At 39.5% G+C, this 19,870-nt stretch overlaps 1 protein-coding gene across 8 annotated transcripts in view; it reads left to right on the forward strand.

Annotated features, from left to right (window-relative positions):
* PDE1C (phosphodiesterase 1C) overlaps positions 1–19,870 on the forward strand; it is a 491,380-nt gene that overhangs the window by 461,286 nt on the left and 10,224 nt on the right. For 4 of the 8 annotated variants that reach the window (XM_072783562.1, XM_072783565.1, XM_072783573.1 and 1 more), the window contains one exon: positions 9,951–10,019. In XM_072783562.1, coding sequence (XP_072639663.1) covers positions 9,951–10,019 — 69 coding nt within the window. Of the gene's footprint in view, positions 1–9,950; positions 10,020–16,373; positions 16,598–19,870 lie in introns of those variants that run through there. The other 4 variants (XM_072783564.1, XM_072783571.1, XM_072783563.1 and 1 more) reach the window with 2 other exon arrangements.

Raw genomic sequence — 19,870 nt, forward strand, 5'->3', positions numbered from 1 at the left:
GAAGATTCTGAGATTAAAGCCCAAGTATGCAGTATTATGTCCCCAGTAAAGGGGATTTAAAGACTCCAGACAACCTTTTTATTCCAGTTGGAAACTGTTCTGATTCTGAGATCCCCGCGCATCCCAACAGGAGTCACAGTGCTGCCCCCCACCACAGGGCCTGGCACACAGCCAGCATTCAGGGAGCATGCGCACAGTTGTCTAGCTGCATCCCACTATGTACCTGTGCGTGCCAACAAAGCTCCACATCGCCTATATGCCAAGCGTGTCACTAAAGCTTGCTTTCTAAGTATATGCAGACATACTCTAGTGACGTAAGCAGCTTGTGAAAAGGGATACAAAACTGCAGGTAGTTTGGGGAAAACCGTCAGAGCCAAGTTTATGAATAAATAAAAAAATAAAAACTCCTCTGCGGCTTTTGGATTTAAGAAAAAAAATAAAAACACAACAAAACAGGATTTGTCCGAAATTGTTCTTCCAAAGGGGATGACACCGATCTATATGAAATACCAGTGGATTTATTTATAATCCAAGTTGAAATATTTAAAATCCAAAGTGGACTGTCTTGGAGCAAATAGGGGATTTTACACGTGCAGTGTGGGAATCACTGCCCAGTTTTGCTCTGCTGTTATTACAGAGTTGGTGTACAGCACTGAACTACAGCAAAATTGGACAGTAATGCAATAATGATGTTATATTGGATCTTATGTGTGAATAAATGGAAAGTAATACTTATGATTCATCAGCAGAGCTCCATCATTAAAGGCGTCATTAGCACTTAGAAAATGAACTTACTGAAAAAAATATCATGAACAGTATAATATTTCTATGATACATCCCTCTGAGAACCAGGGACACATTACCTGCCAAGACCAAATTTCAGTTGTTAAGATTTCCTCTCGTCGAAGAGACTGAGCATTGAGGTGACACTAGAATTAGAATGGTAGCAGAGCCACCTAGGCTGTTGGACAAAGTTCAGTTAGTTTGGATTCAGAGAGGTTTAAAAAATGGGAGGTGGTCCTCTGGATGTTTTCATTAGTCATTTGTAAAAGACAACATACTTTTCCAGGAAAAGTCTGCAGTAATCAAGGATTGTTTCATTGAAAGAACACCTTGTTTTTACATTAAACAACAAAGAGTGCCATGGAAAACCCAGACTGAAAAGTTCATGAAAGTCTGTTTCAACATGATTAGTTCCTGGTTATTTTAACTAATCCCCCCCCACACACCTCTCCCATTTTTCATTAAAATATTGCAGATGTATTTGAGATGAATTTACATTTATTCTGGTTCCTGTTCCCAAGTGGAAGTGGATCAACGCTGGCAATGGCTTGCTTCACTCAATGAACTTGGGCCTCACCTAGGTTCCTAGCCACTGAGCTGGGAGAAGCAGGGGTTGGTGTGTGGGCCTTTTCAGCTCACTGGGAGCACACTTACCCAACCTGCTTTGAGAAGATTCCTCATCTCTGAGGGTATATGCTGGCTGGAGCAGGCTGGTCAGTGCCATCATGGAGGCCTTCATCTTTAGTTAGCTTCAGCCATGATCACTGAACTTCACCCATGTGTTTTCATGGGAGCAGGCTTCTTAACCTGCAGAAGTATTTCTCTGTCAGGTTATGGTGCAGGACAATTCATTTAAAATAAAGCCCATTAAAACTCAGCAGCTATGGATTGGCCTTTAAATAGATTGTCCTGGAGGCACATTATTTGTAAAGTCTTTGCTTCATGATCTATCTTGGGGTTGGTATTTGTATACTTGTGTCCTTGTCTTTGAGTGGGTATATGTATGATGGTACAGAGATAGAGTCACACACGAATATACATAGACTTGTAGTAAAAACTTACAGCTGTAGGTACTGTCCAGTAACTGATTCTAGAGATGGAATTGTAGAGTATACATTTTCCTTTTTTTCTTGCTTTGATATTTTTATACAATTTTATATGCTGTAAAAAATTTTTAAAAATATTTGCTATTTTCATTTGTAGAGCTCGGTTAGGTTTTTATCAGCTCTGGTGCGCACTGTACAGCCAGACTCCTCCCCCTATCTAATTTAAGAATCTTCTTCCTTTTTCATACCTTTCTTTTTTCCCTTTCCCTTCTTCTCTTCTCTCATTTTTCTACCTTTCATAAATTCCTTCTTTTGCCTCTGTCCAGGCAAGCCATTCTGCCTGTGGTATCATTTTAGCACAAGGAAACACAAAATAATGGGGGAAAGAAAGGCACCTTCTTCCAGTGTAATTAACATGAGGAAATGTTGGGTGCCAAGGGTGGGGTAGGTAAGTGGGGAGTATAGGGAATAGATTGGGGAAAGGAAGCAGGATATGGGAAATCTTCATGGGAGATCAGTTACCCAAAGCAAGGTGAGTCACGTTGAGGCTAATGTAATGCTACCATCTTCCCTCAGTGTAGAGCCCAAGTTTTGCTTTCCCAGGGTTTTTCCCCTTAAGATGCCATGCGCTCATCATCATCGATAGATCTTCTCCCTGTATGGGCATTGGCCCAATGTGAATGGCTAACTCAGCACATCTCAGCCTTAGATTTTGCTGCTGTTCAGCGAGATTTGTGGGCAATGTCTGGATTAATACCAAGAGTGTTTAACAAGACTCAAAAAAGGGAGGCAAGCAGAACCAACCCCCCTAAACTCAGTCCAAATCGTGCCAAATAAGTAATTCTTTGGAGGTATAAGGAAAAGATTTCTGGATGTGTTCTGAGAATGCTTTTGCAAAAGGGAAGATGGTAAAATGGACTTGTGTTTATTTTTACAGCAGTGATAGAATGTATTTCCATGATGTAAAATATGTTTCTAGTAGATAAAATGCAGGTGGCAATTTGCATTTGTGTATCAAAGGGCAAAAGAATGGCCATCCATTCTAAAGAAGATTGTTTTGTTCCCTATGATGCTGGTTTGTACGAAAACAAACTATTCAATTGCCATAGCATCATGTCTCCAAATGGAAAAATAATTCCTAAAGATTCATGTAAAACAGAAATGCGAAACTACTCCCAATAAACTCAAGATGTGTTTATTGTAAATCTTTATTGCACAGATGAGGCTGACTGTCTATGTATAATTTTCCCCATCATCTAGTAATGAATAAGTACCTGTATGTTCTTCTGATTACCAAATAAAAACAGTGAGTTAATCTCTCCGTTGGAATTTGAAAAACCTAATGCTGTTTTTCTTTCTTTCATGTTTTTTTGTTGTTGTTGTTGCTGTCTGCGTTCCATGCCAGATATGGGACTGTCCAAACTCCCTCAACCATCTATCTCTTTCGTATTCCTCCAAACGCCACATGACACTCTCTTACCAAGCGTCTTTGCCTGCACACTAGAAACTATACACAGTAAAGCTCTCTCGTGTAATCTTTTTTGAGGGATGAGGCGGATGGGTTATCAGAAGGTCCTCGGGGCATAAGAAGTGTCAGCATTCATGGAATTAAACTGGCATCCATATGTTCAGTTTTTTTCTGGATACAATGACATGGTTTGACAATCCTGTGATGCCAGTTTTCAAATTCTAAACTTTTCGTCTCTCTTTTTCTCTTGAAAGGCCTACCTGGCAATATTTTTTTCTCTTCAGCAATAAACATAAGAAGTCTGATGAGGGAATAGTCATTACCCCTGTTTGTGGGCATACTAGTGGTTTATGTACAGGTTGGCACCCAGCCCACCTCCTTCAAACCAGCCATGGAGAGGGACCTTTTTAGTGGTGAGGAGACGTATTACCAGATACCACCCTCTTAACCTGGGCCACCTCCACGTATTGTTCCTGCATAGTGACTCCACTGGATTACTTCTCTGACAAAGGGGGCTGTGATGTTCCTCCCAAGTGATTGTGTTTGCCATGCATTAAAACAATTAAATTTTTTTCCTAAAAGCAGAAAAAATTCATTTTTAAAAATACAGAACTTACTCATTTTTAAAGATACAGGAAAGTATAATAAAATTAAATTCACTATAATATCCTATCTAACAACCATTCATTGTCACTTCTTTCCTCATTTCCTTAGAGTTTTTTGCTATGTGTTTTTAAACAGCTGAGACCATACCATGCAGTATATTTAATTGTGCATTACAGTTTGTTCATATAACATCAGATTTTAAGCAGCGTCCCATAAAAAAACCTCCATATTAATATAATTTCAGTATCATCTTAATAATTCATCTAATGGCTCTAGCACAGTTTACTTAGCCAACTTCTGCTGTTGGACAATTAAGTTACATGTTTTTAGTTATTGGTTTGTTTGCTGTGTAATTAATATAGCAGTGGAGTTCTTTGTACATAAGGCTTTCTCCCATTTCTATCTCCATTGGACAAATTCCTAGACGTACAATTACTAGGTCAAAGGTTGTAAAATTCATTTGACTTGTCATTTGCTGGCCCAATTCCAAAGCATATTGAAATTAATATTTGAAACAGCCATATTTCAAGAGCATAAAGAACTGCATATCTGAATAGCTCTTGTATTTTAGGTCATTGTTCTTTGTAATGAACAGAAACCCACTTAAAAAGTAGGCATAGTATTGATGTTGGATGTATGGAGCAGGAAAAATTGTTATTAAACACTGTGAATATGCAGCTCTAATTTATGCACTATTGGAAAACAACTCTTAGGGAATTATGGGTGGGTTTGAAGCCCTCCAAAGTCCTTCAGTGATGCCACGCCCTGAGCAGAATGTGGATTTCCCTTGATACTCTTGTGTCAAGGATGGGAAGAAGCAAAACTGGGGATTTGTTCCAAGGCGGTAGGCAATGGCTTCTTGCTCTCTGCCGTACCCCAGTTGGAACATGGAGAAGGTGTTGGTAGATGGGCTTAGCCATAGAGATCAGAGGTTGTGGGTATCACAAAGGCAGATGTTGCAAAATGCTAGAAGAAAGGGATTGAAAATGCCCAGTAGGATGATAGATGCTTTTCCTACTTCCGTCTTTCAGCACCACCTCTGCCCGTGGGATCTGTCCTCTGGCATTGTAACAACATTCCTATTGTTGCACCATTACTAATGTTGATGCTTGATCTCAAGGGCTCTTAAAATACCCTTTCCCGGCAGACTTGGGCTGTACCCACCCTGTTTTGCAGAAGGGAAATAATATCTTTGAATCAAGCTCTATATCACTGGGGTTTACTGCTAGCCTCACGGTCCTGAGTCTTAGGTGTGTTTATCGGCCCCAAGGTTGGTTGTCACTTCCATCAGTGTCCTCTTCTCCATACTCTTGATGAATTAGAATCCTTGCCCTTTAGCTGAACCAACCAAGGACATTAATTTGAAATATCTGAAAGCTATTCGTTTGTCAAAAGATACTTGCAGTCACAGAGACTGCAGTGATGACATTTCTGCCCCAAGCTGACTGATTGGGTTGTTTACTCTTTGAACATTCACATGCCGTGGGTCAAGGACGATGTAATCTGTGACCTTAAAATGCTTATCTTCCAAAGATGACATATTAGCTACTTTACACACACACAAACATACACCCCTCTCTTTTGAATATAAATAATAAACACTATATTGCCCCGCACAGTTTGCTAAGCACCTCCACATGGGTACTGCTACTTGATCCTCACAATTCTATCTTGAAATTAGTGTTTTTAAATTTTTAGAGATGAGGAAAAGAAAGCTTGGCAACATCAGCCCTGATGTAGTTGTTTATTTATGTTTTCATTTTACCTACTTCATTTAAAAACCATTTTGGAATTCTAAAATCACGGAAACACAATCAAATTGTTTAAAAAAAAAAAAAACAAAACAAAACAACTAAGAAAGCAGAATAAAATTAGAGACAGAAAGTAGCTGGTGTTGGAGCAAACCAGGGCAAATGTTGTAGTCATGCAGGCTGAATAGGTCTCCCCAGTTCCCAGCATTGTGTCATAAATTGGATCTGAGTTTCCTGGAAACCTAAATAAAAATGAAAAGAAGCCATTTACAAGATTCATATCGTCCATGAGGATAAAGCACATCGGTTGTTCAGAATAAAGAACCCTTCCCCCGACAACTGAAAGAAATGTCTTCTCTAGGTATTCACTGAATGTGTGCTTCTCACTCGTGGCTGCGAGCGGGCTCAGCTGGGAGCTTGAAAAAATGCCCATGCCCAGGGCCCCACCCCAGATCCATTAAACAGTGGGGGGGAAGTGCCTGGGTATCAGCATATTTTCTTTACAGCTCCCCAGATGATCCTAATGTGTAGCCAGGATTGAAAATCCCTGACAGTGAATTCCAAGTCACTCACAGAGCAGCATCCCAACTAGATTTCTACAATAAATCCTAGAGAGAGTTATAGGAGTCCCAAGACGTTCTGCTGGCCGGCAACAGTAGGGCACAATTTGGAAGCCGAGCTGGACCTAGATCTTCCAGCTCAGTTTCTGATGTTTTTCCTGGGAATGGGAGCAAGGGAGGGGTGGCGTTTTAAAAAATGAAACTTACATTAAGTATTATTCCCACAAATGGAATGGTGAGTAAAGTGTTTGTGATTTGGTGGCTGTGGCATGGAAAATGACTTCAGGAACACAACCTCAGTTAATGGGGAGCCAGTGGGAGGTTGACTCAGAACCTAACCACACCCAGTCGTCCATGATATCACCCAAAAGGCTGGGGAAATCACAAGTTTATTTTATGTGTCCCCCACCTGCTACTTGTTTGTGATGTATTGGACATTTCATCAAGCACACAGAAAAAATAAATCCATGTCCAGAGGGCTTGCAGTTCTACTTTCCGGTGACCCAAGGCTCCCAGAGATTATCTCATTCAGCTACTGCAAAGAAAATAGCAAGGGGATGAAAATCTGCCTCAAGAAAAAGCCATCAAACCGCAGGCTTTTGGAAGATCATAGTACGTGATTTTTTAAAAAAATTGCACCAAACATTTCTATGAAATCACCTGGCACTAGGGAATGTTCCTACAACTAATAACACTGATAGCTTGCCATTCAGTGCTTTGCAAGTTTTCAAGTGCTCACTTAGGCAGCATTACATTTGATCTCTCAAGTTCACAAGAGTGTCCATGGAAAGCAGAGTGCCAAATTTTCCAATAGTGAGACCAAAAAAAGGAAATTTATATCACACAAAGTTTCCCAAGCCTGCTTGAAGATCAGAATCACCTTGGGGGCACTTGTCAAACAACTAAGCCCTTTAGGAAATGCTGGCTCACCAGTGCTTGGTTGGTACTTTTTTTCTTTTTTGTTAAAAATATTGCTTAGGTTTTTCTTATCCTTAGGCAAATTTAGGATAACTGCACTTGATGGAAGCCTGGATAATGGGTTAGTCAAAAAATAGCAAGAGTCATGGGGGAAAATTTCTCTAGGTTTGAGCTCTAAAGGATCCTGACTTAACTATTTTCCCCAGATGCTCAGTAGCTGTGTGCAAATTACTTAAACTCGTTTGGCTCCAAATTCCACAAAATGGGAATTATTTTATTATCAGAATATTAATAACAGAAAAGATAACTAATGTACATTTAATTGTCTATAGCTAATACGGTGCTTAGAACCTGCAATTGCCTCATGTGCAACAATGACTATTACTATTACTAATGACCAAGTGGTCAGATTGTGAATCACCACTCTGATAAAAAACCTGAACCTAGCCTTCATCCTGAAGCAGTGGTTCTCACCTGAGAGCAGTTTTGCTCCTAGGGAACATTTATCATTGTCTAGGTCCAGGGGACATTTTTGAGGATCACGACAGGGGAGGTGCTACTGACACCTAGTGGTAGAGGCCTAGGAATGCAGCTAAACATCCTACTATGCACAGGACAGCCTAGCCTACTCCTGCAGCCCAGGGGTGCCGATGTTGAGAAGCCCTATCCTAAAGGGACAGTGAGACAAGTAAAATGTTTTGTGAACAGAGGGATAAGTGCTTTGAGTCATTGGCGTCCCCGTGTAAATGCAGATTCAGTGGGACCCAGAAGTATTTCTGGTGGATCAGAAGGGCCTCTGGACAAGGTCAGAGGCATGGCTCTGCATCCTGGTGGTAACCCCAAGCAGAGCTGACTTGTTACACACAGGCCCACCATTCTTTGTGTAGGATACAGCATGAATGGCACCTTCTGGAGTTGTGCAATGAGACAGCCGTGGCCAAAGTGATACTTTGGGTAATTTCTCCCCAGGGTGTCTGAGACACCTCATTCTACTGATGGTCATTAAAACCACCTGGGGAACTTGTTGACGTGCAACATCTACCTCCATTTCCTGGATATTTCACTTTAGTAGGCTCAGGAAAGGGCCCTGGAAGCCATATTTATAAAAATCACCTCAGGGAGTTCTGAATCAGGGTCATTTTGATTCAGAACTACTGAATGGGTCTGAACAATCTGACCCATTTTGCTCAGAGGTTAGGACCCTCTGATTTCCCTGCCAATTAAGATCTTCAGGGCATATACAAGACCTGGCCAATGGAGACATGAAGTTCTGCCCTAGATAGCTTCTCTCACCTAATGCAAATTAACCATTTTTGCATCTTTAAGGTATTTGGATTAATTTTGTGTTTTCTATTTTTACTATTAGTCCTCCTTCCACTGTTAACACCACTATCTCTACTACTGCCAGTAATAATAATAATGAACAACAACACAGGATGTCAAGGGTGGTACCCTATTCTTTAAGACTAAAATGAAACCGTCTCAAACACCATTCTGGGTGTATTTCTCCACATCTCACCCGCGACTCTGGGGTAGAGAAAGTTTGCTTCCAGCGCCAAGTTTCTGCTTCCTCTGATGTGGATCAGTTGATGGCCCATCTTGTTATCTTTACTCATGATTGCATTGACTCAAGAGAGTTTCTCAATTAACACAACCTCCATAGACACTAGGCCTGTGTGTGCAAAGTGGACTTTACAAAAAGTTTGAGTAGGTTCAGGAGCTTGTAACACAAATAACAAGGAATCACGGATGCCTTCTGTTTAAGAATTCTCTCTGCACCACTGCCAGTTCAGACTCCAGGCATCTGGGGTGTGGCTAGATTCTGACATCCAGGCCTCTTTGGCCCCATTCTGGATGGCAAAATAAACAAAGAAATGAATGAATGAATGAATGAATGAATATTTGTATACATGTATATATAATTTATATGTATCTATGTGAATGCGTATATATATGCCTATGTGTATACGTGTGTATAGACCCATACACACACATACTTATATATTTATGTAAATGTTCTTTTGCACAACAACTCAGCCTCCTCTTCATTTTGCTCTCCTTCTCCATCCTCACTCTGGGATCTGGCTTGTCACTCCTTCATGGCCCACAAAACTATTCATATGCACAAAGATAGATAATCCCTTTCCCAGGAGGAGTTGTGATGCCAGCTGCCGGGAACTCACAGACCCCACTAACCTAGCATTTGTGTGGCCTTCTGCACACTCTCATACTGTGGTCCCTTTCATCCCCACCAGAACACTTTGAGGTCATTGTTATTTCCCTCATTTTGCAGAGGAAGACCTGAGCTTCAGAAAATTCACGTCAATTGTTTCAGGGCAATAGCGTGTAAAGGGTATAGGGACAAACTCCCTGATACCTCAATTCTAAATCTAGAACTTCCCCATCCACAGCAGCAGTTCTCCACCCTAGAGGCATATGAAAATCATCTGGGGGACCGATCGTGGAGTTCCACCCTAGTACAATGAAAACAGAATCTGAGGGTGGTGCTCTGGCAACTATATATTTAAAAAACTTCCCTGGTGGTTCTAAAGTGCAGCCCTGTTCTGTGGACCCCAATATACTAATCTGCCAACCAGTAGACTCGAAACCATCGTGTACACAGAAGGAATGGCTGTGCTCCTGGCTCTTCTGGATCATGGAATCTGTGCTGCTCCCATGACCTCACCTAACCTTCTTCTAAATGTTGTTTTCAGACCCAAACATTTGGATCATTTGATAATGTTTCAGATGAGCATACACCTGTTCAACAAGTGTGTCCACAATCCTACTCCTCCTTACCCCTTGTTTCTCTTTCCAGGAACCAAGAAGCGCTCTCATGGCTCACCAGCCCCCAGCACTAGCTCTGCAAGTCGCCTTACCTTGCCAGGTGGGTAGATGGCATTGTACCATAATCTTAGCAATCACAGGTAATAGAAAGGAATAGTTTCCCAGTTGATTTTGACAATTGATGAACTGGGAATCTGGCCTCTTATCTATCCAGTCCACCCCAAGTTATCAGAGAGCTTTACCCCTGTCATCAATATTTGTAAAGTTCCTTCAGGAATGGACATAATGTACTCATATTTGGGCCATGGTCTTTCCTGCTCAATGATGCAAAGAGTAGAATCTTGTTCTTCCTTGATGTTCATCAGGACATGCTATAGAAGAACTTCTTTGAGAGACAGATGGTACAGGGGAGTGTGAGCCTTTGCAAGAGACTTGAGTTCAAATCCCAGTTTTGCCTTCTTCAGATTGTGCAAGCTCACTACACTTACTCAGCTTCTTGGAACTCTTTTTTTTTTAAATTTTTTTATTTATGATATGCACACAGTGAGAGAGAGAGGCAGAGACATAGGCAGAGGGAGAAGCAGGCTCCATGCACTGGGAGCCTGATGTGGGATTCGATCCCGGGTCTCCAGGATCGTGCCCTGGGCCAAAGGCAGGCGCTAAACCGCTGCGCCACCCAGGGATCCCGCTTCTTGGAACTTTTGTTTCTCATATGTCTGCATGATGAGGATTGGAGGCACTGCTTGTAAATTTAGCATAATACTGACTTGTAGCTAATCTCTACTTTTGAGAAATATGGAAGTCATGTATGATCTGCATTGGGTACCATCTAACATTGACCAGAAAATTTTAAGCATTCATGATGATCCTGTATAATCGCTATTCAGTATAAGGGACACCTGTTGGTCGTTCTGTCTCCATGTGTAGGGTTACACTCTCTAACACAATTTAATTTTTATTAGTAAAAATTGGAAGAACACATTAGTTTGGGAGGAAAGAGAGGTCATAAATATGGACATTGGCAAATTTGAAAAGTAAAAATTATAAGAAGGAAAAATGTTCATGCTACACTCAGAGCTAGGATTACCCCTCCTTCTTTATTAAATACTTTATACTTTTTTCCCCTAGATTAGAATTCTATCCTACATAGACATTTGTATCTTTTCTTTTAAAATTTATTATTCCATTATATTTCCCCCATGTTATTAAATATTAAACAATATTTCAGAGACTAACATTTCATAGTATACCTCAATTTATTTATAGATTCATTGATAAATTTGGCTTTTATGTAGCTTACATTTTTGCTATTATAAATAACCTTACATTCCTGTCCATAAATCTTCTGAGTCTGTACATATGGATTTAAGATAGATTCCTTTAGGTAGGGTTACTAGCTCAAAGAATATGTAGGTATTTAAGTTCTTGACACATTATTGTCAAAATGATTTCCAGAAAGGTAGTATTATTTTATACTTTTAGTGATGTTTGCCTTTTACTACACTCCTGCAAATGTTAACATTAATACTTTACCAATTTGATAAGAAAAACTTATATTCATATTCAGTTTGCACTTACCGCGTTTTAAAAGAATCTTTTTTCTTTTTGTTATTTTTTATTTAAATTTGATCAATTAATATATAATGTACTACTAGTTTCAGAGGTAGAGGTCAGTGATTCATCAGTCTTATATAACATTCAGTGCTCATTACATCAAGTGCTCTCCTTAATGCCCATCACCCAGTTACCCGTCCCTTCCCCCCACCCAGTGACCTTTAGTTTGTTTTCTATAATTAAGAATCTATTTTCTAATGCTAATTTTTCTCCTAAATTTCTTCTTTTGGGAATTGCTGAATTTCATCCATTCTGGGAGGGATAGTGCCTTGCGTTTTAGTCCATCTGTGTAGGAATGTTTTGCAATCAATGTTGTGTTATAATTTAATGAGCAGCATTTTTTTCTTGGTAATACATGAAGTAATAGTTCACTTTACAATCAGTGGTATCTTAGATTAGATGAAACATAGTCTATATCTATCTGCTTTTTCAACCTCAACTTCTGTAGCTTTACTACCGCAGTCCAAAAACTGCTCAGTGTCCACTGAGTAGCCCTTGAGCTTTCTTGCCACTGTCACTCTGCCTGGAATACTCCTTACCCTTTTCTAATTCTGGATAATTTCTCTTTGTGGTCCTTCCAAATCAACTAGGTAGGATTAACAGTGATGTATAATGATTTGCTTGTAAATCCCTTTACTCACTGATAGGTGGCTTTTCCAAGGGTGGGGACTATCTTTTTTTCCTGCCCCAGGGCCTATCAAGGTGCTAAGCACACATTGGGTGCTCATTAATGTTTATAAGACTGGGTCTGTGGGTGTATGAGTGAGAACTGTCCGATTTCATTTATGACTATATAGAAAGCAATCACCTTCAGAAAAGACTCATTTTCAAATTTGGACTTGTACTAACTATACTAACTTGTTTTTTAGTATCAATCAGACCTTTTTCTGTAGTCTCTGCAAGCCTCTTTTATCTTGTTCCTGCTTGTAGTTTTGGTGCTTTTAGGACTATAAACATTAGGAGGAAAACTGCTCCAAATCAAACAACTCCAGTGTGTTGTAATGGTGTTTGCTTTTCTCTGTAAGCTTATAACATTCCTAGGTCACGTGGTACCTCTGACATCATTCTGGACAACCACAATAATATGCAGAGCTGACCTGGTTCCCACCTGCTGTGCTGGGATCCTACTGCTGGCCTGCCAGGTTTCCAAGGCTTATGAGTCTGTGTTGCAGCCATCTTGTCTTTGGCCTTAGTTTGGCAGTTTAAACTGGTCCTAAATTGGGTGTCTCAGGCACATTTCATATTATACCATAATTTGTTAGGCACTGAGTTCTGACCATTCCAAACTCTATAGAAATGGAAGGGTAGTTCTCAAAACACTTGACATAAGTAACCATGCATTGTTTAGCAGACACCCTTTACATCAGTCTTTACAATGGCCAGCTCTTTACTTCTTCCTACCTCAGGAATACCACATACTGCCTCCCTTGACTCAAATGCCTCAATCACAAACTGTTGGTGTCAAACAATTTAAAATATAATGTTTAAGGATGCTCAGAGAACCAAATAGTGAAATAATAATCCTTGAAAAGTAATAAAATGAAATTGTGCAGAACAAAAATACAAGAACAGAGAGATGCAAAAGAAGCAATTCAAAACTGAAATTTATTTATTTTTTTTAAAGATTTTATTTATTTATTCATGAGAGACATAGAAAGAGAGAGGCAGAGACACAGGCAGAGGGAGAAGCAGGCTCCATGCAGGGAGCCTGACGTGGGACTCGATCCTGGGACTCCAGGATCACACCCTGGGCCGAAGGCAGGTGCTAAACTGCTGAGCTACCCAGGGATCCCCAAATCTGAAATTTAAAAAAGCAAACATATAGTCATTGGAACTTAAAAAAAGAAAAAAAAAAAGAAAAAAGAAAAGAAAAACTCAATATGGAACACAGCTGAAAAGAGAATTAATGTTGGAAGTTAGCTCTTAGGACAGGATAGCAAACATAGGATAGAGAGGGAATCATATCAAAAATGAAAGCATGAACCATAAGACTTTTAGAAGACGATATAAAGATAAATCTGTATGACCTTAGATTAGGCCATGGTTTCTTAGATATGACACCTAAAACCCAAAGAAAAAAATAGATAAGACTTCATTAAACTTTGTGTTCCAACGGATACCATTAGGAAAGTGGAAAGAAAATCCACAGAATGGAAGAAAATATTTGAAAATCATATATCTGATAAGGGTCTAGTATCCAGTATATGTAAAGAATTTTTATTAACTCAACAATAAAAAGATAAATAACCCAATTAGAAAGAGGACAGATAATTTAAATAATTAAATAAAAAAGATATTTTTGGAAAATATCTTTTCCAAAAAAATATACAATGGAATATGAAAAGATGCTGAACATCATTAGTCATTAGGGAAATGCAAATCAAAACCATAATGAGATACTGCTCTACATGCACTAGAATTGTGACAATAATAGCAAGTGTGATGATGTGAAGAAATTACTAGCCTGTGCATTGCTGGCGGGAATGTAAAATGCTGCAGCCACTTTGGAAAATGGTTTGGTAGTTTCTCAAAAAGTTAAACATATAGTGACTATATGACACAGCAATTCCACTCCTACATGTATTCCCGAAAGAACTGAAAACATATGTTTACACAAAAAGTTGTCCACAAATATTCAAAGCAGTATTACTTATAATAGTTAAAAAATGGAGAAACTAACTGTCCATCAAGTGATGAATATATAAGCCAAATTTGCTATGTCCGTACAACAGACATTTTATCTATTATCTGTCTAAAGGACTGAGTATTGATACATTCTACAACATGAATGAACCTTGAAAACATTTTGCTAAGTGAAAGAAGCCAGGCACAAAAGGCCATTGCATTGTATGATTCATGTGAAATATTCAGAATAGGCTTTTCCATAGAAAGCAAAAATGAACTAGGGGTTACTAGAAGCTTGAGGAGAGAGAATGAAGAGTGAATTCTCACGGGTATGGGATTTCTTTTTATAGTGATGGAAATATTTTGGAATTAGATATTGGTGATGGCTGCACAGCCCTGTGTATATGGTAACTGAACTATATACTTCAAGTGATAAATTTTATGTTATGTGAATTATATCTCAATAAAAAATGAAAGAGCATGGAAGATAGATAAAACTCACCTTAAGTGGAAAATGCAGCTCAATTGCTATACCTAAATAAAACCAAATGCACATCTAATGATATTGTGTGAGATTGCCTAAAACTACCTCAAGAATGAGAAATTCTTAAATGCCATGGGAAGCTGGCTTTATTCAAACGGGTTGCTTATAATAAAATGACAACCAACTAATGGCAAAATTTGCATTTGTAATAGTCGATGCCAAAAGACAATGAAAATGTGTCTACCATGTGTTGAGGGAGAGTCAACCAATATATAATAGTTAAAATAGTTCAATTATTAGTTATGAGTGAAGGCAAAGTAAAAACATTTTCAGGTATGTAACGACATGATTTACCAGTCACAGGCTTCATTGAAAGAAAAATTAAGGGGATATACTTCAACAAAGAGAAAAAATACAAAGCTAGTCTTTGAAAGACATTGTCCATTTTAACATCTGTATAGTAGCCTATTGTATAAATGAGCCACAGGATGTTTAATCATTCTCCTATCGATGGTTGCTTTCCATTTTTTGCCATTACAAACAATGCTTAACGTAACATCCAATAAGAAAAGCAGGTTGCAACAAAATATATACCATCTAACACAACTTATATTATCTTTTAAAACAAGCAAAAATATTACATATTTAGTGGATGCATACAAATGCAATATATATATACACTCAGGGATAATAAACATCAAATTCTAGATGATGTCTTTTGGGTGGTGGGGAGAGAGAAGTATCATGGAAGAGTGTAGTAGGTACTTCCACTCTATTTGTGACATTTAATCTCTTTAAATGAACTTATGAGCTAATATGCAAAATGTTAAGGTTTGATTAAATTGTATTGAGAATGTATGGGAATTTGATATTATTATTATCCATATTTTTCTGTATGCTCAAAATATTATATATTAAAGAATTTTAAGTGAAAAACCTATGGCTGTCTTCCAAGACAGTTTTGTTTGGTTTCATCCATGTAAACATGATTTTACATATATTTAGGAGAAATTTAATGTTTTCCCTTTCTAACATTTCCCATATTGGGAATGATGGGTATTGGGATATGAGGATTCAGATATGAAGAAAGTCCTGCTGGCAACATGCTTCAATCCAGAAGCCACCAGAGACCACTTCATTAAAGGAGCTAACTGCTTGTATAATTTCCGAAATTATCAAAGGGGTTCCTCTAAAGCTCCCGCACCAGGAGACTCTTCTGGGGACACACCTTGATTCTTCGCGTATCTATAGCAAAGTGACTCTTATGTAGTAAAGTAATAGCACCTGCAGCTAATTTTTTTCTAGAGCCACCTTCAACTATGCCCCATGAGGTTTGTGAACCCAATCACGCTCCATGGGTGGGCTGTAATGATGGAGAGCTGAGGAAATGTTGGCTCTCACTGGAGGAGTTGCCCAGAGCTTCAGCACTACTTACAGTCATGACTGCTAATGATGGACACTAGTCAGTGACTTACTTCTGAGCTGATTCCTCAGGGCGTCTCAGTCACATCATTTTCCTGAAGTTATCCTTAGATGGAAAGGTACAGTACTGTCACCATTCGCTGATAGAGATAGCTGATTGCTCCCCTGTGTGTGCGGCTGCTGGCGTGCACGGTAGTGTTGGCAGTAGATGCAGCTCTGCTTCTAATCTCCATGCCTGAAGTAGAAAAAGAGTTTGTGTGTTGAGATGCCAGCTGGCTTGCAATGACATTGTCGTGTGTCCTATTTTAGGGGACTACGGATAAAACGTCCATCCAGAGGATTCCTCCGAAGAGAACTGACCAGCTCTGAGGTCTGAAGACATTTTAGGAAGCTTATGCTTTTTTTTTTTTTTTTTTTTTTAACCAAGGCAAAGTATTATGTATTTTATGTTATTGAGAGGTAAACTACAAAAAATAACTTCTGATCTCCCTAATACAGGTTTTTTAACAATAAATACTTTGATATGTATTGCACATCTATTGAATATCAGGGACAGTGCTAGATTCTTAACATGTATTACCTCGTTTAATCCTCACGACAACTCTCTAAGGAAGGTACTTTATCTCCATTTCACAAATTAGGGAACTGAAGCATAATCGGATAAGTAGCTTGCCTGACGTTAGCAGGCAGCAAGGCAAGGCAAGCCTATGCTTTTTGCTTAAGTTTCATTGCTAATGGATAAAGACTGGTGTCAAATCATCCATACTGTAACCACCTTTCTTACTCTCCTGGGGATTAGACCAATTACCCATGCACTGATTTCAGGTGCAGCTATGGGTGCAGAGGGATCCCACACTTTTTTTTTTAAGATTTTATTTCTTAAAAAAAAAAGATTTTATTTATTTATTCATAGAGACAGAGAGAGAGAGAGGCAGAGACACAGGCAGAGGGAGAAGCAGGCATCATACAGAGAGTGGGACTCCATCCAGGGTCTCCAGGATCACGCCCTGGGCTCCAGGCAGTGCTAAACCGCTGCGCCACCGGGGCTGCCTCTCCCCCCCCACACACACTGTCTTTTAAGTAAAGATTCCAATGAGTGCTCTCTTTTTGATTCTTTCATCTTGAGTTCTGTTTAAGGGATGGTGGTTGTCATTCTTTCTGTGGACTGGATCAAAGCTCATTCGTGATGTATTGAGTTGGCACTTCAGAGCTCTACAAACCTGGTGAAATTTAGCTTTGCAGGCTTCTTCTGGCATAGGTCCTTGTTGGTATGAACAACGGGCAGAGCTACTGACTGAGCCTTACACTTCCCATTTCATATGCACATGTGGAAAACCGCACACATTGATGGAAAAAGCTCAAGAAAAAGATTTAGCTTTTCTCCAAAATATTTTTTTCTCGTTTGAAACAGCATGCCTCACATACATTGGGCCTGCCAGGGCAAACAAAATGAAAGAGCTAAACTGAAGATGATCCCTCCTTGAGGGAGTACTTTTTTGTTCTTTTTGTTGTTGTTGTTAGTTAAAATAATAATTTTATTAAATGAAACCATTAATCATTAAATCATCAAGTTGCAGGGCATTTAATAGCCAGCCATTGTTTGAAGAAGAAAAGAGCTTGTTTTCCAGGCTTACTTAATTGCTCCTCCTCTTTCACCTCTCTGTCAGAGGGAGAGGGGTTTGAACACCATGCCTCAGTGCCTCTCCACACTCTAGGAAGACTTTTTTTTTTTAATAATAAATTTATTTTTTATTGGTGTTCAATTTGCCAACATACAGAATAACACCCAGTGCTCATCCCGTCAAGTGCCGCCCTCAGTGCCCGTCACCCATTCACCCCCACCCCCCGCCCCCCTAGGAAGACTTATAGAAAGGAGCTGAGGTTGAAGTGTTTGTGTAAAGCAAGTGTGTTCGGGCTACAGACTGGAGACTTCAAAGGGAAGGAACTTGCTGGCACCCTTTGATGGCAACCATGGGCAGCAAATCTAGGTATCGAGACATTGTTGACGCAGGGGACAATGTCAGGGCCTGTAGATGCTGTTCAACTTTGCCAGCTGGTGTGTATCCTAAGTGATTCATTTTTATTCTTTAGTAGGTGGGAAATCTGTGAAGGTTACCGAGTATGATGCAGAGTAGTTTACTCATTCATTAAATGTTTCTTAGCACCAACTGTTACCAGTTCTGTGATTAGGTTCTGGGGATGCAAGTGTGCATAATACCCTTTCCCTATCCCCATGAGGTTTGTAGCCAAGTTTAATCATCTGTGGGGTAAAGCATAAAGAAGCATTGAAAAAAAAACCAAGGCGTCAGTGATTTAAGAATGGCTTCCAATGAAGGTGACTTGAAGAATTATTATGCCTCAGCATAATAAATGCAAAGAGTCTTAAGAATCAAAAATGTCCTTGTTATTTTCCTAATTGCACCCAGATTAGAATTCAGGGACTGAAATTCTTTCATTCTGGTTTGTTGTCTAAGTCACACTTCCCATCCCAGCCAGGATTTCCAGCACTCACTCACATTCATGGTTAGGCATTACCCAAAGTGATTTCATGAACATCCATGCATGTTGTACCTTGTGTAAATAGTTTAGAATGTGGGCTAAATGTTTTTGCTTTGCTCCAAATGGCCCTAAGTTTCAGCAAAGGGGTTCCCTCAGGTAGCTGATAAATATATTTCCATATATATATACATGCACATTTTGGATAGTCTTTCATGAATCAGAATGTTCTCTGCCGAGTGTTCACAAATAAATTCATTAAGTTAATCTCTTCATTGTTTGGTAAGGTCTTTCATGTAGTAAAATCCAGTTGTGCAGGGAATTGTATGACTTTTCTACACTATAATAACAAATCCATCAGGAGGCACCATTAAAAGGCCCTCAGTGATGACCATTCATCCCCTGTGCTAAATTTTAATGGTAGCCACATACCAAGCACCTACGACATGCTGGCAGTCTGCAAGGTTCCAAGTTACTGTACATATGTTATCTCATTTACATCCCCTTTAAAATCTTCAGAGCACCATGCAAGGCGGTTACTGTTCTTCCCATTTTTCAGAAAAACAGAAACAGAAAACCTGAGTCCCAGAATAGTTTATCTTCTTAGAATCTTACAACTAGTAACAGCTTAACCCAGTTATGTGCTGTCCCAACTCATGCTTCTCTTGTAATAATACCACACCACCTGTCCCCAGAGTATATTTTCATGGGTTCAGTTCTTGTCACAGATCTTAGCACATGGCCATGGGTTGGAAACTCCTGCATGTAATGACAAAACCCTGCCACCTGCCCCAGGCATCCCTTAATGCCCAAGTATAAGGTGACTTAGTCTCAGAACAAACTTGGAACCTAAGCCAGTGTTTCTCAAACTTGGTGCACATTAGAATCACTGGACATGACAAACATACTGATACTTGGGCTCCACCTTAAAATAATGGATCGTTTCGGAGATTCTTAGGGGTAGGGCTTGGGCATCAGTAAACTTCAAAGCTCTCCAACTAATCTTATGTGCAGCCAGGTTGAGAACTGCAGGTGGATGCAAACAGCTCCAGGCTGGATGAAGGGCCACAAAACCATATGGTTTATCTTTTCCCTATGGACATATGTTCCTCTGGGGGCCTAGAAATGCTGATGGGTCATCTTTCTATCCTAGGTAGTGATTTGGTTCGTGCAGTGTCCTCTCAGCTCCTTCTGGATAGCTTCTCAGACAGCAGGTTTCCTGTTTTTGTGCTCTTTGCTCTGTGAGGTGAAAATGTGGATCCAGTAGGTTATTGAGCAGTCTCATGTTTTTGAGGTAAAGTCCTTGGAGA

This window comes from Canis lupus, chromosome 18, assembly GCF_048164855.1.
Source record: "Canis lupus baileyi chromosome 18, mCanLup2.hap1, whole genome shotgun sequence".
Lineage (NCBI taxonomy): Eukaryota > Metazoa > Chordata > Mammalia > Carnivora > Canidae > Canis > Canis lupus.